Here is a 27,999-nt window from a genome sequence, read left to right as displayed (position 1 = left end):
GGTTGGAATTTCTTTCCTGTAGATTTATTAAAAAAAGAAAAAACAACGCTACATTCTCAAAATGCAGTCATATTATTATAAATATTTTTTTTGTCATAAGTTCTTTTTATAAATATGAATATAGCATTCATTTTGTGTGCATTAACAATTATTTTTTTTTTCTCAAATGATGACCACAATGACTTTTCCTACACAGCATGAGGTTTAAGAGCAAATATATAATATGAGATTATTCTGTCCAGTTGCACAAATTTAACAATGACTTATATGTAGTTCGTTGTTCTCTGCGTAAAACATGAATTATTAATAAATATGACTGAGACGAGAGTTGCAAATTTGGCATCAGGCGAAAAATAAAAAGAGAGCCCATATACTTAAATGAAAAATTAACAACATTAGCAATCACATGACAAAAAATACTAACAAAAACTACAAAATATGATGTTAAAATACGCTTGTGTACGGGACACAATATAAAATTTGGCAAAAGGGAGAAAAATATAAATTATTTTAGCGTCAACCTTTTTTATTCCTCTTCATGTGCACCTTAAATCGTTAAAATTAATTTCTGTTGTTATTTGTGCACCATGAGAGCTGGTTGCGCGAGACGGCTGACTCCTACGGTAAAAATACAAATTGCCAATTGCGAATTTGGCAACGTCACAAGTGATGCTAAAAAAACGATATATTGCTAACAATTAAGGCTTGACTGGTTGATCACAAGTCACAAATGTAATGGTTCTGACACTGGCACCACCACTGTGTAGTCCGGAAAGTCTCGTCCATGCTTCTGCTCCGCGGAAGCATTCGTCAGTGGTCCACCATGGGCGGCGGTGATGGAGGCCGCGTCGGACGGCGTGACGGCGGCTGCAGGGGATATGAGGGCACCGTCGGGTGGCTGCGCTGCTGGCTGTACCTGATTATCAGAAGTTACAGAATATTAGAACACGTGCATTTTCAGTGAGAACTAATAAATTGCAACGTTTTGTCTAATGCAGATAAATTTGAATATGCATGTCTGAAAAAATATCTCCCAGAAACGCTGAGCTAGAAGCAAGAGAGTTGGTAAAAAATTGCAAATCTGGCCCATAGGGGCCCTCAACAAAACCCGTTCCCTTATCTTCTCACGTAAAAAAACTGCAAAGTGGCGTATTTCAGCGCAAAACTCGAGCAATCGACACGTTTCATCGCAGGAATGCGTGTCTGCAAGTCAGATTCGCCATTCGGCCCATAGTGGAATTTAGACAAAAAAAATAATAATAAATAAAAAAATAAATAATAAAAACAAATCAAAATATTTTAAGTAGGACATATTTTGGGGCCGTTGGCGGGTGGCATTAGGATCCATGAAATGCGAACGCAAAATTTTACGGCGCGAGTCTAACCAACTTTGTTTTTTTACTCTCCGACCCATTGGAGCTTAGTGATTAATTTTTAAAGTTGAAAAAACGCGACATGTGACACTTGCCAACTTTAGTGTTTGAGGCCCAGGCGGGGACCAATGGGCCGGACGGCGCCAATTTTGGTACCAATCGATGCCCCTCGGTGGGACGCGTCCACCCGTGTGCGGTTTTTCAAAATCGAACCATTTTTGGAATTACCACAAATTATTTTCATTTTGTATACTAATTTCCAGGAAAATTCGCGATTATTTCCGAACGGGGGCCCACAATGGGTTCCCACAAACTCCATCGCACACGCAGATTAAAAGCCAACCTGAAAACTAATTTTGAAATTTTTCGCGCCCACAGAAAAATTAAAATTAATTTTCTCTTTGCGCGATGCGTAATGTTCAAAGGCGAAAATGGTTTTGTTTTTATTAAAATTCGGCCGCTCATCCAATCGTCGACCATGACCCTTATCAGACAGGTCTCGAGAAGGGCTTTGACCTGCATGTTCAAACGACCTTTTTTAGGGTACCCCGTGACCTGCGATCCACTCGCAAGCCGGTTTTTAATGCTTTTTTCAATAATTTCGGGCACATTTGGCGATAATCGATTTTTCACCCTTGCCTATCACCGACCTGGGGACATTTTTTACGGTTTTGCCGACGCCGACGCTTATAATATATGAGTTATTTGGTTAATTTCGCCGCCTGAACAGACTGTTGCTTGTTGGGGCGCAAGTCACTTGTTAAAAATCTATTATTCCCTGCCGAAATGAATTGCTCTCACCTGTTTAGTTTTCTGGCTTGCTGGTAGTAATCCTGCTCCATCTGCGGTTCCCAGCCCCTGGGCAGAGAGCAGAAGTTGTTGTTCAGCCTGGGGGCGGCGGCAGAGGCGGTCTGCTGCTGCCTGCGCTGCTGTTCCTGCTGCTCCCTGTGCCTCTGCTGCTTCTGTTGCTTCCTGATGCCCTTCTCGAGAATGGCGGCCACCTCCGGCGACGGCTTCGCAGGCTGTTTTTTCGGCGTGACGTAGTCGTTGAATCTAGTGTAGAAACTCTTGCGTCGAATGCGGTCGCTGACCGTCTCGTCCTCTGGAGGCTCTTGCGGGTCCGAGTTCACGGACCAAGAGTCGAAAGAGTCGTCCTGCCCGTCACGGCTCGAGTTGTGCCGCATGAAGTCGTCCGAGAGGTCGTCCTCCAGAGACTTGTCCTCGCTGTTGTTGCTTCTGTAGGGCAAGAAGGCACTTGGCGTGCGCGACGACGACGTGGGAGCCTCTGGACGCTTGTATCTAACAGAATAAATGGATCACAAAATGAAACGGGTCGTAGAGCAAAATTTGCATGAAATTTAAATCGAAAATAAGTCTTTTATGAACAGATTGCGACTAAATATTCATATTTACGGGACAATTTTCGAGAAAGTCCAGTACAAACTAAAAAAAACACGATTTTTTACTCTTTTGTGCTTTGCAAACTCCAAATCTCGGGTTCTATCCATCATAATGGCAAAAACTATCCACTATAATACTCATCTCGACTTCCACTACCCAGCTGAAGGGATGCTTACCCTTCACCCCTTTAAACTCCCCTGCTACAATTTTAATAGCAATAATTTCCTGCGCATTGTGACATTAAATCATTACGATTTTTAAGATCTTGAATCGGAAAATATATTTCCAAGATTTAATTCGCGGAAAATACAAATGACATCAATCGTTTTGAAAGATTCTTACCTAGAATAATCTTGCTGATAGTCGGTCGGGACAGAGTCGCTGCTCGAGTTTTCGTACACAGATTTCGCTCGCCTAAACCTGGAAACTGCGCTCCTGTCGGGCGGCCTTTCCATCTTCCTGAACATGCCCAGCACCGAGTTCACTTTGCCAGAGCTACGGGGAGACTCATTCAGCTGCGCGCAGTCGTCAGAGGAAACTGCTCGCTTTATGAAAGAGGATTCGGTCATGTCCTGGCCGCCAGATCGTTGTTTCAAGGAGGATATTGCTCGGTTGATCCTGCTCCGTGCTTCTTCCTCCGCAGTTTGCTTTAATAGCAAATAATTATATTTAAAAAAATTGTTTTGGACCAAAAGCATGAATTTAAGTCCTTTCTAGAATCTGTTTCTAACGTTATATCTGCGCAAAGTGACCTAAATGTAGAAATTACAAAATTACGTTGATCAATTAGTCTCGTCAAATTAAATCTGATTATTTAGTAAAGATCTAGATTTTAAGAAAATGTTATTTTTAGAGGTCTCAGCCAGCCAAGCCAGCCGCCGGTGAAAAAGGGTTAAAATTAAAAAAAAAATCACGCTTAAAATATTACCAGGAAAAAAATTCGGCTAAGCCGGTCCCGTTAACCACCGCCTTAAATCTCGCGGCTGAGACCTCTAGTTATATTTAAAAATCCTTAGTGAGAAATATAACAAACCATTTGGCGTCTCTCAACAGAAGCTCTCCTCTGCTCCTTCCTCAGTCTGGCCTCTTCCTCCTTCTGCTTGGCGTACACGCTCTCCTCCTTGGGTATGTCAAAGAAGTCGGGCCGCAGGAAGCGCGACGTGCGACGACCCCGCCGCTTCTCCTCGCTGGTGAGCGGGGGCGGGGGAGGCGGCGGGGGCGGCGACCTCTCCTGCAGCTCCTGCTGGTTGATGTACCTGGACAACAGGGAGCGGTCGGGCGTGGCCCTCTGGTTCTTCTTCCAGCTGTTCTCCCTGTTGAGCGACAGCGACCTGAGTCTGTTGAGGCCCTGGCCCTCCGAGAAGACGCCGCCGCTGCGCCGCGCATGCCGCTGCTGCTGCTGCTCCTGGCGGTAAAGCTCGGCTGCGTCGGCTCGGTATGGGGTGGGCTTGTACAGCTCCGAGGGTTGGTGCGAGTTGGAACGGCGGAACTGCTCCTGCTGCGGTGGTTGGTAGTGGTGGTGCCGACGGAAGTCGCTGTTGCTCGACCCCTCATATTCTCCTGCGGGGTCAGGCAGAAGATCAGAACCTTGCGTGGGTTAGCAAGCCAAAGGGACAGCTCTTTCAGGGCATTACATTGTGTTGCAATTGCAAAGGGGGTGAAAATACAAAGCATGATTTTGTTGTGCAAATAATGCTTTACGTGAGATTGGAATTTTAAAAATGGTTTGGATTTTAATGCTGAAAAAATAATTAAAGTGTGATGATATTTATGTAGAAATGTCACGGGTAGTTATTGGTTTGTAATTAAAATTTTGATCCTCGACCCAAACCCGTTCCCTAATTCCCGCGGCATTTTCGGCGCAAAACTCAAGTAATTGACTCGTTTCGTCGCGGGGATATGCCACCTAATAGCCAGGTTTGTCTTTGACCTTGACCAAGAACACAAATTTGGTGTCAGTTTGATCAGGCTGTGCGAGATAAATTAAGACAACCTTATTTTCGAAATTGCACCGCGGCGAGATGAGTTACGGAGATCTTAAAATTTTTCAAAAATCACCTCATGCCAATTGTGTCCTTTTAACCCGTGAAACTTCGTCATATTTTTTATCAATAAAACAAAAAATACTGGTAGATGCTTGCAATGTAAAATCAAGAGAGGAAACAATTTGGAAATTTTCGTAAGGTATAAAGGAGAGCTGTCTCACAATTTCTCAGATATTACGGGCGGAAGCTTCTTTAGACACTCTTCCTGAAAAACCAAACTAATCGTGTTGGAGGCTAGGCAAGCACGGGGCGGTAGAAAGTAGAAAAGATTGATTTGGAACGAACAAAAAACACCATGCTGGTGGACTGAGAGTGGTGTGATACGCACCTGTCAACGCTTACAGCCAAGTCCTGCAGGAGTGAGTGTGATATTGATCAGTCTTGCTTATGTTATGGTTAAGGCCAGCGTTCCGGTGAAGCAACTACAAATGGTACAACAAAGGAAACAAAAACAAAATCAACAAGCTGTTAGATTAATCAGAAAACCAGTCGTTTCTTGTTCAGTGGAGTTTACATAGTGTATTACTTTGCGATTTATGCTGCATATCTCTGTGGAAATTTAATGAGGCGTTAGCTCGAGATAAAGAGAGAGAATATAGAAATAATAAAACAGCTGGGGGTGCGTCTGGAGTGCTTTTCCTTGCGATCAACACAAATGGGCTGAGCAATGCTTTCTAAATTACGACTGAAGTTAAAGATGGGAGGGCGGTGAATGAAGAAATTAATGGTTAGAAAGCATTGTCAGGCCTATTAGTGACACAGACATTGAGAGAACGAGCGGTACCCCTGTAAAGAGCACTGCAGCCCCTTCTGCCGAGTGCCAGGTGGGAGGGGGTCGTGAGACTGCGTCAGTAGGTTGGCAGGTCTCGGCGCAAGCCGAGCCCTGAGACCCGTGAGGCTGTCAGGTTGCGCGGCAGGGTGGAGAAACTGGACGTGGGCAACTGCGTCGTCATGCGGACACCGACAACTGAAATCAGACATGTCACAGAGACAACACGAACGCACGGACCGCGCGGACAAAACGGGCTGCTCGATCGCGTCTCGCATGTAACTCGCCGCAGATTCCCACAGAGATTGCGCAATTGACACACACCGATTCTCATTTTGTAAAGAACCGACTTACTGCGTGTGGAAAAACTTATCTATCGAGGGACTTTCACTGTTCTCATGCAACAAGCCAAAAAAGACAATTATTTCTCTTTTCGAACGAAAATCACGAAAAATGTAAAACTTTGTTCTGATCTGACAAGATCTTGGAGAATAAAAAGGGGTAGAAAATGCACTAGAATATGCAAGGTGAGGGTGCTGGAGGCGAGACCGACAAAAATACCTCTTGGATGATGTTCCGAGTAGACGCTGTCGCCGTCGGACGCGTCCCGACTGAGACTGCGCCTCCAGTGTCCTCCAGCATGCTCTTCGCCGCGGCTGTTGTTGCGACTCAGCCTCGAGTGCTCACTCAGCCTCCTAAATTCAAGCACAGCTTGTTAGTATAGATAAACTTAAAACAAAAACGCAAGATGCACTACAGGGAGGCAAACTGCTCCTGCCAGGCCTAAAGAGACTACATGAAGGGGAAGCAGGGTTCGCCAATTTTGCAATGCGCAAAAAACCAGCATTTTTAGATTTTTCGCATTTTTCCGATTTTTTATACAATATTCACAAGAAAACTAAAATTAGATGTTAGTTAACAAATTGATCGGATCAAGAGCCACTTGAAAGTGTGCCTGGCAGCAAAAAATGCGGGATTTTGCGAACTCTGAGGGAGAGTGATATCAGGCACTACAAATAATTCCAAGTTTGAACTCATGCTAAAATAGACATCATGATTCGAATGACTGCTAGCCAAGACAACTGGATGAATCACCATGCAGCAGAATTGACAATTTCATTATTGTTACTTACACATGACTAGTTACAATCCTTTCATGATGAGACACTGAGTAACTGGCACAAAATCGCAAAAATCACTCATTTAGAGAACCACACTCCACAAAGTTTAATAAAATGCATTTTCAAGTTATCAACCACATTTTAAGAGAAATTTATTCTATCCTAAAAGAAATTACCTCGTGAGCGGCTCTCCAAATCTGCTGGGGAAGTTGCTGCTGAAGAGGCTGGGTTGCGGGAAGTTCTGGCTGAGGAGTCTGCTGCTCGGGAAGCCTGGTCTCAGATCGTTGTCAACGTTGAGCCTCTGAGTGAGGCTTCGAACCTGGCCAACACGCATCTAAAGTCAATAGCATGCATTTCTTGACACACAGAGAATCTGCTATTGTAAAGACTAGTGCCCTCAGCCTCGAGTCTTTGATAGACCAGCTGAGGTGCGTGCTAGTTTAATTTGGATGCAGCATATGATGCATTCGTTCGCTTAATGATAAATACCCGTGAGAGGAGAGACGAGAAGAGCGTTTCCGCAGTAAAAGCCTCAAAGTTGTCTTCGTCGTCATCTTCGTCTCCAGAACTCAGGCTGTCGTTGTGTTCCAGGGATGAACGGCTTGGACGAGAACTCCTATAGAATTGAAATGTTCAGAATCGCATGGTTTATGAAAACTAGAGGTCTCAGTCAGCCGCGTTGCGCCAGCCGGCAAATTTTTGGTTGTGTGGAGAGCCAGTAAAAAATGGTCAAAAATTAAAAATTGCAGAGAAAAAAATTTCTTGCGGCCCATCAGGCCGTTAAGCACTACCAAACTTCACGTTTAAAATACTGCCAGCTGCCAACGTCGGGCAAAAAACTCGGTAAGCCTGTCCCGTCAGCCGCAAATCTCGCAGCTGAGACCTCAAATAAAGGGCAAGTTTACCTTAATCTATGCATGTGCAATCCTCGACCAAAGGTGCCTGCCATCGGGCCTAGTTCGTCCTCAGTTTGGTCACTATTCATTCTGCTGAACGAAGGAGCCGCTCCTCCGTTTGAATTGATAGTGGTTTCCGTGTCGCCTCCTTCACTCTCACTAAGTTGACTTTATAAAATTATATTAATAGAACACACAACATCAGATTCAAAATAAAAATACCTCATAAACCTTCCGAAGGGCTTGCTGAATCTCATTGACCTGCCTTTAGTTCCTGGCGTAGATGGGACCGAGTCGGAAGAGGGCTCCAAGCTGCTGGCTCTGGGGGTGACGTAGCCGACTCCCTCAACCGCAATCGGAATGATAAACTCGCGCGGGCTCTTCCTAATAGGCTCGCCCTTCACGGCTGTAAATAGGGCATCAATTTATGTCTCACTCACTCTGTGCGTCTGATTCTTACTTTCAGCTTCCGACTCGACTGTGCTCTGCCTCGACAGCTGCTCCTTCTTGACTGCTGCTGCTGCTGCCGCCGGTTTTGGAGGAGGCGGCTTTGCCTCTTTGGCTACCTCCTTCTCGCCCTCCATTCTGATCGGAATGATCCTCTCTTTCTTAAGCTCTGGCTCTGCAGACATGGACCTGAAGGCGTTGCTCGTCGGCGCTGTGTTTGAGTGTCGGTATGGACGTGGCACTCTCGGCGACGCAGCGCCTGCTGCTTGCGCGTTCATGGACGCAGCGCTGGATGCTGCGGACACGGGGAACGCAACCTCTGAGCGCTGCGTCTGCACTGGCTGTGGTGTTCCAACCATGTGCTCCACCTCGGTCCTACAAAATTAAAATTATTCAATTAAATTCTGTTGCTAATTAATGATTCAAATGAAATGAGGGGTTTTCATGGAAAATATATGGAAATTCAAGATCAAACGTTCTATCAGATTTATTTTTTAAGATTTTAGCCAAACTAACCAAATTTTATTCCAAAACATGGGATTATTTCAAGTTGGCCGTCTAAGAAACCCTCTTTCTTGGCTCAGCAACTAACACTTTTGATTTATTTCCACGTTTACTGATATCTCATTGACATGCTAATAAAGTTTACCTGTATTCCACTTGCTTTGGTGGCGTTGGTGCAGGGGCTGGCACCGTAGCAGTAAAAGCTGGTGCAGCTGCCGGTGGGTTATTGAGCCTGATTTCAGCCTTAGACGTTCTTCTAGGAAGTGTGGCAGATTTCGGACTAGATTCAAGCGTGATTTTCATGGAGGTCGACTTCTTCTTTTGAGCTTCAGCAGCCTGCTTCGATTCAAAATCTGGCGACTTGGCCTTGGCAACCGCTGCCTTGGGCGGCGGAGATGGCTGCTTGATGGACTGTTTCTGCGGAGAAGCAGGCCTAACGACCTCTTTCTGAGGCGACTTGGGCTTGATTTCAGGGGCCACGACAGGTGCTTCTTGCTTTTTGGGTTCTGGCTGCTTCTGTGGGGTAGCTGGAGGCGTCGGGGCTTTGGCTGGTTGTGCTGGGGCGACTGCTGGCTGTGCAGGGGGTGCAACCGGGGTAGCTGCCTGTTGAGGAGCAGGGATGGCAGTCTTTGCAGGGGGTTGAGCTGCAGAGGAAGGCTCCTTTATCGTTTTCTTCTCAATCTGAGGAGACTCGGACTTTGCTGGCTTTTTCAGCGCTTCTATCTTTGGCTCCTCGCTGGCCACACTTGTGCTGGCTGACTTTGTGGGAGGTTTCTTTTCAAATGCTGATTTGAAGTCACTAACCTTCACCCCTGGAATGAACATTTTCTTTCCTGCAAAGTGAACTTCATTAAAACTGGGATAATAGAATATTAAAAAAATTAATACCCTTTTCTGGAGAGGTCCTGTTGATGTTATTCGAGGACATGCTGTTGAACATTTCCGCTTTTTCAAATATACTCGACTTTCGTCGGACGTCATTTTTAGGAATCTCCCTCTTTTCAATAGACTTTTCAGGGCTGACGGATTTGGATGTAAGATCTTCGGTCTTTGTTCTGTATCTCAGACTCTGCGGCCTCCTCTTTTCAACAGCTGGCGGCGAGTCTTCCTTCTTGGCTTGCTCTGCTTTTACGGTTTCAACTGGCTTTGGCTCCGGCTCTGTCGGAGGAGCCGAAACAACAGCTGCAGGAACTGAGGGCGGCGGCTCTGCCACTGCAGGTGCAGCAGCGGCCTCTTCCAAAACCGGTGTAGGGATGAGCGGCTCAGCTGCGAGAGGTACTGGCTTTTCATCAGTTTTGGCGCTGGCGTTCACAGCCTCGATCGGAGCAGGCAGCAAAGCCTCGTCTTCCAGGGCTGGCGCTGCAGCTTTCGGTTCTGGAGGGACTTCTCCATTGATCTCAACGGTCTTTTTCTTTTTCTTCAGGCTCTTCGTTTTGTCAGAGTCGGAGAGCGGAGTGGACGCTTGAGACTCTGGAGTTTCAGCTGGCACCGCTGCCGCGTCCGCCTCTGGCACTTTTCCAGATTCCTTTTTAACTCTGACTGATTTGCGTTTTTCTTTGCTCTTTACGGTCGGCTCAGTGATTGTTGACGATGAGGTGTCATCCACCTCCATCAGCTCCTCCCTTTTCTTCGTCTCAGCAGGCGCAACGGGCTTTGACTCTTTTCTCTTTGCGCCAGTTTCTCCACTGGGGCACTCCTGCAGTTTTCTCTTGGGCGCCGTGGCGGGCTCTTCGATGGGTAGAATAGGCAACGGGGGTGGTGGGATCGTTAACCTTGGCGGCGATGATTTCCTCTGAGGGAAGTCCAAGTCCATTAAACTTCCAACAGAATGCGACCTTGCTGGGTAGCTGGTAGGCGGAATCGGAACAGGCAGCCCCTGGTAATGAATATTTTAAATTAATAGCACCAAAGTGATTATCAGTGCGGCAACTACCTCTTCTTCTTTATCAGGAACGACAATTTTGTCAGAACTAGGAGCCGGCGCCAGTGAGAGGAGGAGATCAAGTCTAACGGGAGTTTGGTTGGCCAGCGTTTCTGCAATTTCATAACAATTTTCGTTGTAGCCTTCGTTGACCCACCAGTGATTGCAAATCTTTTCAATGTCAGCCCTTTTCCTTGGAGTCACAGTCAACATGTCACGGATCAGAGGCGAGGCAGCTGAAAATTGAAGAACGATCAGAAAAAAATCCTGCTCGAGTAGGAAGACACTTACGGGAAGGCTTTTTTGGTTCAAAATAATCTCCTTGGGATATTTGCTTGACTAATTTCTTAAAATTTGAGCCATCAAACGGCATTGCACCATAAACCAACGTGTATAGAAGTACTCCAAGGGACCTTATGAAAATAAAAATATGAAGCACATAGATTTTTTTTGTGGAGTGAAAAATACCAGCAGTCAACTTCTGGCCCGTGGTACGGAGTGCCTTTGACAATTTCTGGGGAAGCATAAAGCGGGCTGCCACAAAACGTGCTTAGAAGCCTTTTGTTATCAAAAACATTCGATAGACCAAAGTCGGCAATCTTCGCATTGCCATTCTCGTCCAGGAGAATATTTTCCAGCTTTAAATCACGGTGGCAGATTTTGTGCTGCAATAAAAGCGGAATAAGGTCAAGTTCGCAAGTGGATGTGGTGCCTATTAAACACCTACCTTATGACAGTAATAAGTTGCAGTCGCTATTTGCCTGAATATCCTCCTCGCCTCGACTTCGCTCAGTACCTTTCTCTCACTCAAATAGTCGTAAAGCTCGCCACCAGCTGCGTATTCCATCACAAGTACCATCTTCTCCCTATTCTCGAATACCTCGTAAATGTGAATGATATTCGGATGCCTCACCTAAAAAGAGAAAAAACCGTTCAAGAGGAAAAAGCAACTTTTATAAATCTTACAGAGGACATAATTTGAATCTCTCTCCTTATTCTCACTAAGTCTGCTTCAGTTTCGATCTTGGCCTTCTTGATTGTCTTTATTGCAACCTGAACAGAGAACACGTGGGGTCATTTAAAAAGCAATAAAACCGCCAGATACACGTACTTCTTGTCCAGTTTCTTTGTTGATTCCGAGTTGTACTTTTCCATAAGTGCCCTGCCCCAGTTTGCGGATGATGTCGAACCTGGAAGCAACAGATGAGACGAAATCAATCATCAGAAAACAAATCTCTCGTGCCTCGTTGCGTTTTATTTATACGTTGGGATTAAAAGGGGCGCTCACTCAAGACCGCGGGCCTAATTAGCTAGAGCGCTGCTCTTTCAAGTTGGAGGAAGAGAGTTGCGCTTTGATCCGACTCTTGCCGCCTATCGATATGATCAATTCGAATTTTAACCTACTCTGATTTATTCTCCTCGGCGCTAATTGTGCATCAGACTGGCATTTAGGCGCACGCATTCGATAGCAAGCAATGCCCTCGGATTGCAGGGATTAAGACAGCAAACGGAATTAAATTATTTGTGATTTTGATCGGGTGCTCTGCGATGATTATTGGTTTTCGCTATTTTCGTTTCCCTTCATCTGAAATTTAAATATTTGGATGAAAATTATAAAATTTAGAATAATAGAAAATGAGCCTAAAATCTGTCCCGTGACATTTGTTAACTTGTGTAAAAATATCTAACATAGGTTATTTATCGTTTTTGGGAAATTACGCTTCAAAACTCGTATTTTTCAAATTTCGTCAATTCTAAATCTCGGGTTCAAACCATCAGAATTGCAAAAACTGTACACGGTTAGGCTCGTCTCAACCTCTCCTGACCAGCTGAGGGGTTTAGGGGAGGGGATGTTTTCAACTTTGAACCCCGTGCTACAATTTTAATAGCAAACATGATCTACTACAAATTCTTCCTCAGATGGGGCTTAAAAATTTGTTTATAATATTGAAATTTAGGGGGTGGAGGGTAAGAATCCTCTAAACCCCCTTCAGCTAGTCAGGGGAGGTCAAGACAAATCTAACGGTAGGTAGTTTTTGCAATTCTGATGGTTAGAACCCGAGATTTGGAGTCAACAAAATATGAAAAACAATAAAAAATGTGTTTTTTTTATTTTCAAACAAAAAAGAGCAGCCCTAAATTTAATGGGACTTCTATGAAACACATTTAAAAAAATCCAAAATACAGAGCTCATTTCCAAAGTTTTAATTAAAAATATTTATTTTTCGAAAAGCTTAAAAGCGCGAAAACACGCTAATTTTTATTCTAACTTAAAGCAACGAGAGCGAAGTTCTTTTTAACCAAAGCATTTTCCTAAAAATTAATATTTCTTCGATTTTGCTTGACCTATTGCCAATTCTGTGACATTTCGTCACCCAATTAACAAAATATTGTCACTTTTTCCTATCCAAAATGTGTGTAATTAACAGGGATTTTTTAAAGCACCACATTTCACTTATGAAATGTCATTTGCATCACGAGCAGGAGAGCAACTCATTATTCAGGGCACCCTAGCTTGTTCGTATGGACAATTGGCTTAACCAATTACATTTAAAGCCGACGGCGTGACGTCGCCAGCAGCTCTCTTGCGGCGGAGGCGACGCCGGGCGCAAATTATTTTAAGCCGGGCGCGGCGAGACACACGCCGGCCTGCCTCGCCGTTGTTTTTCCCGTTTGCATATGAGTGTAAAAGCGAGTGTGCACAAAAGATGAGCAATTATGCTTTGGCGCGCGCCCCGCGATTTTAACTCGGCTGAAAACAAAAACAAACAGAGCTCTATTTTCGGCGTTGATTCACGGAAAAGCACGAGAATTGAAATGAAAAAAAACGCGTTTGAAATGAATGGAATTGGTTTGAAGTGGGTTCCACTCGATTCTTGTTGGCTGAGGTAACGAATTCGCCTCTTTTAGGGGAGCTTTTTGCTTAAAGAGCTAAGGGCCCCGTAAAAAATGCGGCGTGCAGTTCGAATCAATTCGCTATCAACGCGGCGGAACGCATCGGAAATAAAAATAGCCCGTTTGGCAGAGGGATGATCAGAAGTGGGCCGTCAGCGAGTCTTTTGCATGATGTCACGGCCAGTATTCCGTGCTATTAACGTATTACTTATACTGATCCATGCTCTAATTTTAGCTCACTTTGGGCTAAAACCAGCCTCGCGACTATGGCTCACTGATTAAAAAACTAGCAAGCACAAAGCCGAATTTTGCACTTAGCTTGTTGCTCTGACGCTAATTTAGAACGCAAACAAACTCGAGGCACGTGGACGCGAACGCTCCAACATTCTGCAATGACTAATTATTTTCCTTATGGATCTCAAAGTATATATTCGGATATTATGAATGCCTAAAACGAGAAAAGCAGCTTTTTTAACGCCACAGCGAGACTGAATGAATTAAAGTTGCAATAAAATAATACAACTACCTTATTTCAAGCTGCTAAATATAAGAAATTGCAGTTAAATAATATCGATATATAATGTACTCTGTGTTGTACACCGTTGGTGTCTAATAAAATAAATAAAAAAATAAAATGCCAGATGAAATTAAAAATTCGGGCCCATAGGGCTTAAGGGGTGAGCACCCCTAAAACCAATCACCAGGAAAAGCCAATCTAAGTCGAACGGTGTGCAGATTTTACATTTCTGAAGGCTACAACCCGAGATTTGGCGCTCACAACATTTGCGAAAATAATGTTTTTCGATGTTCAAAATATAATTTCTTGAAAACGAAGCCGAAACACCCCCTTGAAATGTCCACAAAAGTTCACACGTAACCTGAGATCACTTTTAAGAGGCGTTTCAGATTTTTAAAGTTTTCAAAATCCCAATAAACATCTGGATATTTTCGAAAATGAACCTTGGTGACCTTTGTCCTTGACCGATGACCTTAAATTTGGTGTTCATTTCATCTGACTTGACGAGAGGAGTTCACTGTACACCAAAACATTCAAAATGACTTATTTGCATTCTACAAATTCGCCAAAGCACGCAAAAATGGAAATTTCGACGAAAATATTTTTGGTTACTCTTTGAGATAAGACTGGTGTGAACTTTGTCAGATTATGTTGACACCGTCAAACCCGTCCAGTGACCCGTGATTTTTCACTCAAGGGAATTATGCTTTGAAGAAGAAGAATGGCTCCACTAAATGCCAGGCCAACGCCTTTTTTTAGACGAACTCTCTGCAGACAATAACATACGGACCTTTTAGATTACTTCACCATCGGACGCATCGTTTTTGTTATACCAAACATGACCCACATTTGTGCATCAGCGTCTGCGATCGAACCCTATATCCTTTTCCTAGGAAGCGGCGGCGGCGTCTAATTATCATCTTTATCTGGCAAACACGCGCTCGCGAACGCCAGACGTGCAGAAACAAAGAATACATTAACGCACGCAGTTGATTTTGTATACAATTTAAATCTCTCTCCAGCTCCAAAGCTGCTGCACTGCGCAAAATATCACACAACGAATCGCGGCACGGGTTGTGCGCCTTGTCGCATTCCTCTGGCCGAGCAGATGAAATCGATGTGCATGTTTCGTTCACACGCTCGCGTATTTGCAAGTGCTCCCAGCAATCAATGCCCGCGCTCGCAAATTTCGCACACAGCTGCGGACTAAATATATATTATCCCAGCGCCAGTCCAGTATATTACATCAGCAAAAGGCATTTTGTTAAGGATCGCGCACTACTGAATAAAATGAATGGAATACAGTGTTTTGCTTTGAAATAAAGCTCATATTCACAGAAAATAAATGAAAAATCCTGTTACTTGATATACTAGTTAAGAGTGTGGAAAAGGCTAATAATATCCTAAACTGTCGATAAATATTTGGAGAAAATCGGCTTACAGGTTTTTTGCACACCATTGGATAGATCGAAATCATATGAGGGAAAAAATCAATTTTTCGAGAATTTTTCAAAATCTCGGACCTGATTTAAGAGATAACCTATTGCTAAATTTCTCAAATTAACTACTTATCAATGATGCAATATGTTCTTAATTTTTGGCCTGCATGTAGGGCTCTACTTTAAACTCCTCCCTTTATGGAAATATTTGCACGCGTTCCAGTTTCTGACAACAACGCTATTACCATATCAGGATGTTGCCACAACTCAGGATAAACTTTCTGGCCAAAATGAACGACAAAAGTTTGCAGACGGCTGAGTCGTAATCTCCTAATGCAATGGGGTGTTTCAAATTTCAGCAAGCGGCGCCGGGACCTTGCAACTTTTGCGATCCATTAACGAATTGTTAAGCGAATTCGAGTGCCCTAAATAGAAAGTTTCTAGACTTTACCACTGGTACAAGACCAGCTTTTTTTGCGGGTGAAGTGTGGGTACAGAGAGATACACAGTATTTTTGTTCGGCCTTCCTTCACCCACTGACCGAAATAAACTGCTAATATTTGGCAAATGTGTCAAACGGCTGCTTTGTTTCAAAATGAGGCACACTGAGGACGGCGACGACAACTGCCTGCTCGTCTGGAAACTTGTGTACCGTCCTTCAGCATGTAAATAGTTTGCCTAAATTGCAGTCTATTTTTACAGAGACTAAAGCCCTGCTAATTCAAATTTTTCGCAGGCACAATATAATTTGATATTAAAACTTTCATGCAGTGTTTTCTGCCAATTTAACCAATCTCAATTAGGCACTATTTCAATGTGAGGACACCTTCCCGGGTTTTGATTACTTAGTAACCATTAAAACACATCTAAGATTTTTTTGTGCTACCAATTTTCCATTTTAAGAAACAAGCCATCACAGTAAATACACATAAAATTAATTTTGCCAAATAGTGCGTCGCATTGACACTGTTTCAAAGGGAACTGCGTCTGAAAAGACGCAGTCATCACAAGGCACTCTCCTTCTCTTCTGAAGCAAGTTCCCTGCGACGATGTGAAATGAAAAACAGGCGACGGATGTCAAAAGAGCTGATCAGCAGTAAATAGGCCGGCGGCTGGTGGCTAAAGACGAATCAATGCGTGCGAGTGTGCAATATAGCCTCTATTTGCAGGCACATAGTCATCAGAACGACGGCCCGCCGATTACCCCCTGAAAACGGGGCCGTGCTTTATCATCCGAGCCAGTAGGCCACCCTCGATTAACATGCGTATCACTTGCACATGTTTGGAGGAAATGTTTATTTTCTAGGTTGGGCAACGGCAAAATCAATGGTGACGAAAAAGTTACAGGAAATTTGCACATTGATGATAAATGTAGCTAATTTTGTCCTCTGTACGTTTGAGCGAGGTCAAGCAATACCACAAGGGAAATATATTGATGTTTCCGCAGCTTTTAAGGATATGAGCAATATGCGCTCATGATATTACTCGAAAATATATTTTAATCTAGAGGAAAATACATTAATGATTTCAAATTACAAACTTCACAATAATTTCCCATCTAAACATGTCTAATGCGTCCAATTATTGAGCTTTAATAAAATATTTGTTTTTTGGGTGTAAAACAGGGGTGGCAGACTACTATGTTTATTTACGGGAGATTGAGAAAAGTCTAGCAGTGTTCGTTTTTTTTTTAAATCTGACTATTTGGAGCAAAGAATATTTTTTAAGTCCCCTAAAAACACTATTTTAGTTGTTTTAATTTTATTTAAAAGAAAATTAAGAAAACAACTTGTGACACTTTGACATGTTCTATAAATTGCTATAGTCAACACTTCAAAATCTTGTCGCCTCTTTATTTCAAAATTTGACTTTCACACTTAAAAACCCGATCTGATCGTTCAAAAAATGTTAAAATAAAACCGAAAAATGGGAAATCCTGATTTTCTCAGTTAATTGGGGAAACGTTTTAGCACACAAAAAATCATTAAAATATCCGGAACCCAGGATCACTTTCTGCTGATTTCAGAGAAGTTGGAGCCAGACTTTGAGGCCCTTGCAACACCATATTTATATACAGCCTGTTGCGCCGTCTGCCTTCTAGTTTTTATGGAAATCGAACCCACCGCAATTGAAGTTGCGAGTGGGAGATGCACCCACACCCACAGCGGAAAAGAAAAAAAATAACTCTTGATTTCAAAAGACTTGATTTTCACCAAGGGAATAAAATCCAATTCGGTTGATAGACTCTGCAGAAACCTAATCCGCATACGAGCTGATTTTGCCAGGCAACCGATTTGCGAATTTTACTTGTTTTTTGCTTCAATCATTCAAAGCTTTCTGTGCGTATCGGAAGGAATGTCAGAGGAATTCTGTTCACCTGGCAACGAAACAGACAAGGTGACTTAAACTTAAAATCAACACACAGTGCTATTTGGCAATGGCCCAAGAAAGCCCCCGAAAGAAAATCTGTTGTTGGCCATTACTGCTGCTCTGACACAGGCGGCCGCATGGCCGGCGAAAAGCACACACCAAGAATTAACCTTCATGAGCGTGTGTAATTACCAGAGGACTTGAGATGGATAGCTTAGGCGCCATCAGGATTAACAAACCTTTGTCTGAGTTTCCTGCGGTGGTTGTGCAGTTTGACGCCGGCAGTGCTCTCCATTCCGCCCATGATGTTGTTGATGTTGCTCGAGATGGCCGGCTTCGTAGTGGGCCCATTTTTTGAGGTGGTCGTCGCAGCGGCGGCCCCCTCGTCGGGGGCAGCGTTGCTCGCCTCCTCGCCCACCACCATCACTTCCTCCTCTGGGCTTCCCCCTGAAATAATTAAACATAAATTATGTTCATGAGCTAAAATTACAAACAAGGAAGAGTCACAATACTGGCAGTTATTTAATACACGAAAATATTTGTGGCATGGAATCTTATTTTCGTAGAAATGATTATAAAAATTAAAAAGCTTAAATCGATCCGTTTTCAAAATATCGATCAGTAAATAACGCTTTCAAATAATTAGTAAAATGAAAACCCTAGGGTGTAGCATGTTGGACACACCGGTTCTCGTTAGATCACCAAAGTTAAGCAACTATGCGTGCAGTCTAAGCTGGATGGGTGACGGCCTGGCTGCCGGCTGCATAACTCTGGGCAAACTCGTTACTCGCTGGATTGCACCTTTCCAGCATGCGTGATTTGGTATCACGGGACGAATGTCTAGCGTTTCAAAAAATCCTCAATGCGGAGGCAAGTGGGCTTATTGTGTTATTGGGACCCGGGTTTCAGCATTCGTGCTAGCACAGTGCGCGAAGAAAAAGACCGATTTCAATAAAAGTTTTTTAAGCCTCTTGAATTTTTGTTAAAATTTTAGAATTTAACTATACATCCAGAACTTTTTGACTGGAGCTATCAATAAAATTCTCCTTTTGAATTGAAGCTCGTGTTGCCAGCTGGACCGTTTCCGGTGTGCTGCTGAATGGACTTATGAAGAGCGCGTGTCAAAACAGTCCATATAGCGCCTTCGTTATGAAGTACGCAGTTTGGTTTTCCCAAGTATAGCTGTTTATTTACAGACAGTTTAAAATTAGCGCGGTGCTGCGGCACACAGCGTCCATCGAGACTGCTAGATTTTTTTCACGAATTAAACAGCACTTGACGGGCATAAAAAACAAATTAACATTAGAGGCTAATAGCGACAGCGGGTGTTGCTAATACGAGGAAAGTTACAGAAAAATATATATTACGAGTCGAGGTGAGTAATTGATCTCCGGTTCCAGGAAACCGCGTGAGTAGTATTCCGTGTGTGGTTTGTGCACAAAAAGTGAGCGGCGAAGGAGTAAATATTATTCGTGCAGATAGATGGACCAGCTGACGTCGGGCTATTTTCAGCTCGGAATAACACAGGAAAACACAGCCGCTCTTCTAGAAAATCACACCCCTCATTTGGCTGTTGTAAAACGCATATTTGCATTTGGTATACGTGCCGGGCAAGCGTCCACAAAGCCTCCTTAATTGGCAACTATCGTAGAATATAATGCATTTGTGGTGCACGAAAAGAGCACATGATCGCATTTAATGGAGCCCGTACAATTGCCTGAATTGCCGCAATCACACAAGAGCCGAAAGAACTTGAACCGTTGTCGTCGGTTTGTTTGTTTTGTCACGAAAGAGGTGTTTTTGTTTTGCTTCGTTGAATTCCGCGTCTAAGGGCTTTCCTGGTACTCATGGTTTCGAGTTATTCAACTTGATTACTTGCGAAAATAGATGGCACACCGATTTTCTCTTATTGTTAGATGGATTCGAGAAAAAGTTGCGTTTCTATTCCTTTTTTCGTTCGAAAATTACTCGTTTGCTTATCTTTGATTTTTGGACAGAGATATTTTGAATTAGAATTAAAGTAGAACTGAAATTTTATTTCTGCTAGTGCCCTAGGGGCCGAATTATGATTGGCAGCCGAATCACTCGATTGATAATTAGACCGAAAATCGGTGGAAACGATAAAACCATTTTAAGGTTTTCGTTCTGAATCAAGCAAAAAGTGCGACGAGAACGCCGGCCACCAATCAGAGAAGAGAGCTGATCTCTGACTGTACGTGGCACTGTCCTAAGATCGAGACAGCAGCACCACAGCGACAGCCAGCGGAAGTGGAAGCGAGTCAAGGGACAAGTCTGACCTGCCTTTTTGCTTACGCTGAATGTCGCGGTTTCGCTGCTGTCTCGATCTTGATCTTTTAGACCAGCGCAACGTCAAACCAATGACATAACCGCTTGGTCGCCAGCGTTCTTGATGTGGTACTCTTTGCTAGGTTCAGACGTCGTGTCGAATTGTCGAACGAGTGATTTGGTTGACTAGCCTCTAATTCGACACTCAGAAGTCCGTGTCAAAAATGAAATTCCAGAGCTTCTTTAAGAACCATATATGAGGCTTGACACTGCGAAGTTCTTGTTTGCAACCATTAAAGACGTAAAGATTGAGTAAAAGCCGTTAAAGCCAAAATTAACTTTGGCAACACACTAATTCTCTAGAATGGTGGCTTCAAAGAGAAATCAAGATCTTGTTTAGAGATCCTCGTAGTGCTTAGAATATTTTCATTTGTGCGGTATAATTTTTCTGCCAACCTAAGCTACATAACCGCTTATTGCAAAGAAAATAAATCATAATAATTTTATTTCACTTAGATCAGTGTAAAAATTTTCTCATATTATTTCCCCCCTGGTTTTTGCATATTTTAGAGGTTATCAAAAATATTTCAAAAGAATTCAGGTGTAAATAATTCAGTAAACAAGTTCCGCGCGACAAGCGTTTGAGTGAGTGAGGCGTTTAGCAGGCGTGACAAGGTCGGCAGATTCCCTTAGAAGGGCAGAAAGCGCGGCAAGGGCACTGACATCCCACGCTTTCCCACTCGCTCGTGCAAAATGCGAGCAACCCACCGACTGGCGGGTCAATAGTGTTCAGACCGGCGTGATCGGGCCAGACGCCGGGCAAAAACTACGTGCACATGCTCGGAACCATATTCCGGTCTTGGTGCAAAAATCCCGCTAGGTGAAAAACCGAGCACGAGAGTGCCCTCGAGAGAGGACTTCGGGGCCTCTTCCGCCGCCGCGTTCATTGTTCGCGCAAAGCAAGCAGACGAGTTTGCTTATTCAACTCTGTGTGTGTAGCTCGGCCGTTAAATTATACTCACTCAGTGCCGCTATCATAAAGGATCTCCACACTCTCGCTTGCAAAATTTATTTTGCTTTATGAACGCCGGCTCCGAGCGTCGATAAACTATGAAAGGGCTACCCACCCGCTATGGGGGCTCGGGGTAATCGCAGTTTTTGCTGGGAGTGGTTGCCAAATTTTGAGCAAAATTCATCTATCTTTATAATTAGAATAATTTGAACTCACTGCATGTCATATAAAAATAATTATTACAAGTCAAACGCATCGGGGGAGCATAAATTCTGCAGCTAGTTTTTGACGAGCAGGCAGTGGAGGGGGTGAAAGAACACGCTCCCCCTCCACTCGCAGCGAAAGAGGAGAACAAAGACACTTGCTTGTCTAAAAGACAACTATGCTTGTCGTAAATAACGTATTGAGTGACAAATTCATGAAAATAATTATCTTTTAAAAACTTTTAAATAAGAAAAAAGAACAAAAATTGGTATTTGGTTGGAGAGGGTAGAAAAATTGTTTATTTTCAGCACGACCCTTCAATAAAAACGAGTGCAATCGCTGCACGTCATTGCTGAGCCAGCTTTTTTATTAAAGCCATCCGACTGGAAGTGAAAAACTTCTCGCTTTCACGATTCTTTCCCATGGAAGCAGTCAGTGGAAAAAAGAATCACGTCATTTCTACCCGCAACGCTTTTCTGTCTTTCAACTGGAGAGAGTGGCGGTGTTTCCCGGACAATCGCACGCAGTGTCGCTTTGCTCAGTCAGTCCAAAGAAGGGCGGCCCGCGTGGAGTCTGGCGCGCGTGACTCATCAGGCGTGGTGACGTAACACATTGTCTCCGTCCATCGGCTCTAATCACCAGAGCGACTCCTGCCAACGCGAGTGAATTTTCAAACGTCCCCAGCGATCGTGTGTCTCGTGTCGCCTTTCTCGAGTCAACATGAACTACGCATAAATTTGGTTATGAATCGTCATGTTTACGTTCCTTGTTATGGCTAGCAATATGGAAATTTGGACCTTTAACCTTAAGAAATACTTAGATATTAGGAATTTCGCGCAAGCCCTTGAATTTAATGAAAAAGGCTGATGAAAAAAGTTTATCTACTATACACAGCACTGATTTTAGGCGCCACAGTTATTAATTAAAAGCAACAAGGCCGATAAGTACACCCATTACTTTAAAGTAATTTTAAATCTTATCGTCTCAAATGTAATGAACATTCTATGCTTCGATTTTACTGATATCAAAGGATATTTAATGAGGAATTCCAGATATCTTACGAGGGTAAAGTTGATAAAAAAAATTCTCGCTTTTGCACATTATATTTGTCCACTGCGAAATGTGGGGTGGCCGATAGCCAAAAGCGATAGATAATGTCCATCGGACTCGAAGTGAAATATATATATATAAATGCATACATGCATACATTAGCGCAGCAGCACATGGTGCAAAGAGAAGAAAGCACTCTGGCGCCAATCTCGCGGTCTGCTTGCAACTTTTCTCGACGCCGCTTACCAAACAGTCGCAGTTTCCCAACTAACTGGGCTACTAACCGACCAGCTAACTGCGGTCACTGCGCGCGTCTCCGATCTCCGATGCCACTCGCTGTGCAGCAGAGCGATTTGTTAATTGCTCAATTGGCAGTGCAAATTTCCGCAGTAGTGCCAAAGTCGTTCGCAACCGACTGATTGTGAGAGAAGAGTTGTACACTTTGTAGACGTCGACTGGAAGAGAACAATGCACCAGCACGACGTGCTTTTGAATTATTCAGGTGTGATGTGTTATTCTGGTTGCCTGCAAGGGGAGCGAAACAATGCTCGGTCTGGAACACTTTTTTTCATGCGGCCTGCAGCTTCATTTCAGACCACGGTCGCTCCTCCGCACTTGACGACGAGCATCTCGTTTTACCTCCGCTTGTAATGCTCACTGCAATATTTGCTCTCGCGCTGACCCTCGCTCCAGAACATGTTGAGACGCGGGTTCAACTTGTTGGAGAGCACGGAGCGTATTTTTCATAGGGTTGGAAATATTTGTTTAATTTTGAGCCGCGTTATTTAAATTGTGTATATAGATAAAAAAAACATCCAAATCGTCTTTGAATTCTAAAGCACCTTTCAAAAAACTCCAAATTGTCTATATTTCCGATGCATGAGACATTTCTTTCAAAATTTCCACTCAACAGTCAGGTTTTAAAAATGTTTATCTCTATTAGGAACCCGTTTAAGGCAGTTTTCATTCCATATTCGATGAAAAAACCCGACATTTTCGACTTTAAAATATTTTGTTTAATTTGTAGCTAAAGTCGAATTGAATTAGATTGATGCAGCTTCCCTGCTGTCTTATCTATCGCCATTTTTTGCCTCTTTTATTCAAATCCGAGGCGTCTAAGCTCCAGCTGTCGTGTGGTATTCAGACGCTCGGAATAATTACGAAGGCAGCTGTCGCGCTTGGCTCTTTCCCGGCTGTAATATTAAAAAAACACCCACTCTTCGTCGGCGGGAACAGCTCGGTCAAGTGTGAATGCACCTTGGAGCTCGACATTCGCGTTCACAGTCATTAATATAGGACGCAATTCCTGGATTTTGACTCACTCGCACGGTTTTGTGATGGCAGACTGCTGGACGCGTGTATTTTCGCGCACAATTTGGAATAAAAACGAATAACTTGGGAAACGAACAGATGGAAAGTATTATCTGCGCAAAAAGAGCTCGGCACTGTGACAAGACGAGACAAAAAATGTTTGTTGTTGGCAGCATCTGCTAGAAATGATTTTAGCGATTTTTCTAAAGGTTTTTTTATGATATTAACGCGTGCCTCTCAAAGTGGATCGATATAGAGCGACAGTTGAAAATTATTTGAATTTTTGGATGCAATAAGCAGTTTTTCAATAAACAATTTTTGTTCTAATCAAAAAAGGACCTTGCTACAGAAAAAAATCAAATTATTCAAATTTTCTCCACAATTTCCAGCGTTTGACCACATTTTCTTGGCAGATTTCAATTCCTCTCGTCGAGATCTGTCCAACAGCGTGTTTAGGGCAACTCTTTGTTGTGAAATAAAATATGATTTCAGGTAAGGAAACCGTCCTATCCATTTTATAGCTTTGCAGCAACTTTTCTAAAAAATGCCAGTCAATTTTGGTTTTGGCTTCAATGCAATCCTAAGAGATGAGTTCATGCATTGGCAACACGCATTTTCAAGGATTGTGCAGTACCAATTCCCTTTAATGTCCCTTGCGATTATTTGCTGGTTGGCCACGTCGTGCAGAATTTATTTTTTCGCATCGTGACGCGCGATGCGGCAAAGGAAGCTATCCTTAAAGCACACTACTGAGATTTCCTGCCCCTTTTGATACTTTTTCAAGCCTTCTCCGACCTTCCCTCGTTCCTGGTCTGCATTCACGTCGCAAAGTGAAAAGCGGCGACTTTGCATAAAGCGTGTCCGAAAAGCGGCGACCATTTTTTGCTATTTCCACGACATTTGAGCTTTTATCTTTTCTTTGTACAGGGCCGGATTAAAACTGAAGCCGTGCTTTATCGCTCGCATCTACTCATCTTGGCGCCGGTATTTACTTAGCTGCGAGATTGAATCCAAACATGCATGAATATATGAGAAAAAGATGTCGAGCGCACTCGAAAGATAGAGGTTTCATCTACAAATATGGACTCTTCTTCTCGGCAGTCGAATAATGGCTAGTAAACACCAACTCCAAAGGGAAAATTCATAACGTAGCGAGCTTCTGAAAGAAATTCAGCTTCTCTTGAAAAGATTTTTATCAAACAACCTTGAGTTCATAATCCTACAAAAGACGTAATGCATTCCTCAATCTCTTAAAGCAGCAAAATGTTGCCATAATTGACCAACGAAACCGTTGATAAATTCTGAATTTCTCAAATTAAAGGATTTTACGGGTCAGATTTTGAAAAAAATGAAATACCAGAAGATTAGTCTCGACCTCCCCTAGATAGTCAAGGCACTCGAATGGTGCCAACACTTAAACACCTTTTTTGCACTATAAAAAAGGAATATTTTAAATTTTGATGTTGTTTGCACCTCACTGCGCTACGAGGTTGAGTGTTTATCACCCTTAAATCACTTCAGTTCACCATGGGACGTAAAGAAAAGTCGAACGGTATAGAATTTTTGCATTTGTGACTCTTAAAACCTGAGATTTAGCTGACGCGCTTTTTTTAAAGACGTTTTCCCCAAATCTCTGCTTCTAAGCATCAGATTTACAAAAACTGCATACCGTTTGACTCTTCATGACCTTCCCTAGTTAGCCAAACCCCCTTAAAATGTGAAAAATGCATTTATGCGACTAATTGAACGTGCAAACCATTAAAAAAAGCAAAATTTAAACTTGATATCGTTCTAAAAACCCATTATAAAACTAAAATTTTATTAGCAGTGACGTTAATGAGAGCCAACATTTATGATTCATAAAAGTAAGGGAGCAATGAAACTACTAAAAGCTTTTTAATAATAACCTCATATCATAATTCAATCAAAAGTGATAATAATTTATTTCGTCCAGCATGAGATGAAAAATGTCCCCTCAGAAAGTTTGGATTAGCGCAAGTCGGGTCGGGCGGAAAGTGGCGGTGGTGATTAACTGGTCGGCAAGTTTTTGGACTGCAGAGGCGCTAAATGTAACGCAGATGGAATTCAAGCCAGCCTGCGAGTGCGAGAGGCGCAGGCCGGGCTATTTCTGGTGCGACTCCGACTCGCTCTCTGCCAGCAAATAGTCCACTCTAGACTTGTTCTTCTCTCGAATCAAGGACTACCGAGCGTCCGTCCGTCCGTCCGCCCGACCATCCGTCGCTCGCACAACAAGGGACACCCCGCCGTAATTATTTTGCCCTCACTCGCAAGCCACGTGCAACGTGCGCGTCCCCCGAAAAGAAAAGTTTTTTCTTATCAACGCAAAACTGGTGTTAACTGGGTGCTAGAGAATTCTCGACTTTTATTTGAAGAAGACTAAGGAATGCGATTTCCTCAACTACTATATGCACTAAGTTTATATCAGAGATTGAGAAAATGACCCATTTAAATGAGAAAAATAGCTCTTGTTAATTGGTTAAATTTAACAAATCATTTATTAATAATTCACGATAAGATTTTTAAATTATAGATCTAAAGGTTTTATGAAGGAAATTTGAATTTAAAGTAGAGCTTTACAGCCGGAAATTAAGAACATTTTGCATTGTTGACTATCGAATGTAGTTCATTTTGAGGTTAGAGTTTATGAAATCAAACAACAATACTGATATCTGGACTGAGGAACAGTTAAATTTTAGATTTTGCCAAATTATTCGATTTTTTATTTGGCTTGATTTCGATCCCACTCCTCGCGATCTATCTAGCGATGTGCAAATTTTGAGGAAAAATTCCTGAAATTGTGAAATAATTCGTTGTTGTACAGTAGAGATCATGCAAACTTTTGAGCCGATTTTCTCAAAACATTTAAACAGAAATAACCTGGAAAATATTGGGCTTTTTCCTGATTTTTATTTGAAGTAAAGGTAAAAAGGATTTTTCATAGACTTTCTGAGAAGCTTATTTATTTTAGTTTCAAAATTAAGTTTATAATGGGCTAACAGGGCAACTCTGCCCCAAATCAGCTAAATCATATTTATACTACCAAACTTAGCACTCATTAATTAGGCAATTAGTGAAATTAAATATACATTATCCTAAAACATTTAAGTTTCTTAATGAAGAAGCATTAAAAACTGACAAACACTCTCTAATTATTGAAGAGAAATTATAACAAAAATCACGCCAGTGTCACTTGAAGTTTTTATCTCAAATTTAATATAATACTCCTCTGGCTGAAGAGTGACATCGCGACTGGCAATCAATGATTAGAGCATGAAACATTCGCGACCAATAGCCACTAATTAGCGAGATAATTAGTACGCACTTGAGCAGATTTGCAATAGCAGTTTAATTTTGCTGATAACGCGTGTACATGCATTCCAAAATTATCTTCCCGAGTGAGATTTTAGCTGGGCGAATGGAAAGGAAATAAACGGAAATAATTGCACGTCATTGCGCATAAATTATTATTTGCACAGTGCCCGTGAGATATGAATTGTCTCATTGCGTTTCCATTCCTTTATCAACCAGCAAAAGTGTTATCAAGATTAGTCGCGAGGTGAGAATTATGTCAACACCTCTTCACTTTAAAAGGGTTATCCGCTCGTGAGACGATTGCAATATTAATCCTTTGTTTCCTTGTGAATTAAAAGCGTTTTTATGATAATTTCGATAATTATTTCACTAAAATCACAATATTTAAATTTAAAACACCAAATAATTGGAAATTTGGTCCACTTTATTAAAAAATAATGTGAAAACCAAAATAATATTGCAGTAAAAAATAAGAACAAATTAAAAATTCAATTTAATTTTTTACCTTAAATTTGAGTGAGAAGGAGAGGCCGCTAAAAGTCCAGCACTAGGTTCAGTTAGACTCGCGGCTGCCGCATCGTTTTTTAATAGCAAACGCAGGTCCGGAATGAAACCAAAGCGGACCAGTCGCGAATTCACGCTGTTAAGTGAAGTTCGGACCAGTTAAGCTGAATTAATTCGAGGAGATGCGATCACTTGGAGAATTGAGGCTCGACTGTAAGTTCTAAAATAGCCTGCGAGTTTGAGAGGCGATGGTGCTGCCTTTCTCATCCCTATTTTGCACCTCGCCCCGCCCTTGCTTCGCCAAATTTTCATGCTTCACGGATCGAGTTCAATTTAAAATTTTCGCCTTTTTCCGAATTCGATGAGTCTGTCGCGTGTTAATGTCGAAATTCGGCGAATTTTGCGAGATATAAACAAATTACTTACCGTTCCAGTACGCCATGTTTACGCCCACTTCTGTGCTCATCGCGCCGCCATCTGTGTCCTGCCAGGCCAACTATCCACCTTGAACAATAGAATGTAAGGAAATCGATTATAAATTATTATATTATTTTTATAGATTAAATATTTACACTCTCGGCTTTAAGTACATATTTTTTTA

The 27,999-nt window shown here is 42.6% G+C and overlaps 1 protein-coding gene across 5 annotated transcripts; it reads right to left on the bottom strand.

Annotated features, from left to right (window-relative positions):
* Window positions 1–2: 2 nt before the first annotated feature.
* Window positions 3–27,877, bottom strand: Nuak1 (Nuak family kinase 1). Of its 5 annotated transcripts, none has more exons than XM_065487132.1 (21): window positions 27,825–27,877; window positions 17,938–18,145; window positions 11,589–11,667; window positions 11,444–11,530; window positions 11,205–11,390; window positions 10,946–11,142; window positions 10,769–10,890; window positions 10,490–10,713; window positions 9,445–10,432; window positions 8,702–9,389; window positions 8,066–8,427; window positions 7,828–8,011; window positions 7,615–7,773; window positions 7,199–7,325; window positions 6,886–7,043; window positions 6,722–6,763; window positions 6,150–6,283; window positions 3,808–4,334; window positions 3,117–3,421; window positions 2,175–2,672; window positions 3–916 (listed from the first exon to the last, which is right to left on the bottom strand). In XM_065487132.1, the coding sequence occupies exons 1-21, from the start codon at window positions 27,862–27,864 to the stop codon at window positions 811–813; spliced, it is 5,421 nt and encodes a 1,806-aa protein (XP_065343204.1). In that variant the 5' UTR covers window positions 27,865–27,877; the 3' UTR covers window positions 3–810. The 5 variants fall into 5 exon arrangements, with proteins under 5 accessions (XP_065343204.1, XP_065343207.1, XP_065343205.1 ...); XM_065487135.1 differs by having other exon boundaries at window positions 6,886–7,028; XM_065487133.1 differs by having other exon boundaries at window positions 7,615–7,764.
* Between the last annotated feature and the right edge of the window lie 122 nt (window positions 27,878–27,999).

The sequence above is a fragment of the Cloeon dipterum genome, chromosome 3 (assembly GCF_949628265.1).
Source record: "Cloeon dipterum chromosome 3, ieCloDipt1.1, whole genome shotgun sequence".
In the NCBI taxonomy this organism is placed as follows: Eukaryota; Metazoa; Arthropoda; class Insecta; order Ephemeroptera; family Baetidae; genus Cloeon; species Cloeon dipterum.
The sequence above is the reverse complement of the archived record's forward strand: the minus strand, read 5'-3'. Positions and strand labels throughout refer to the sequence as shown.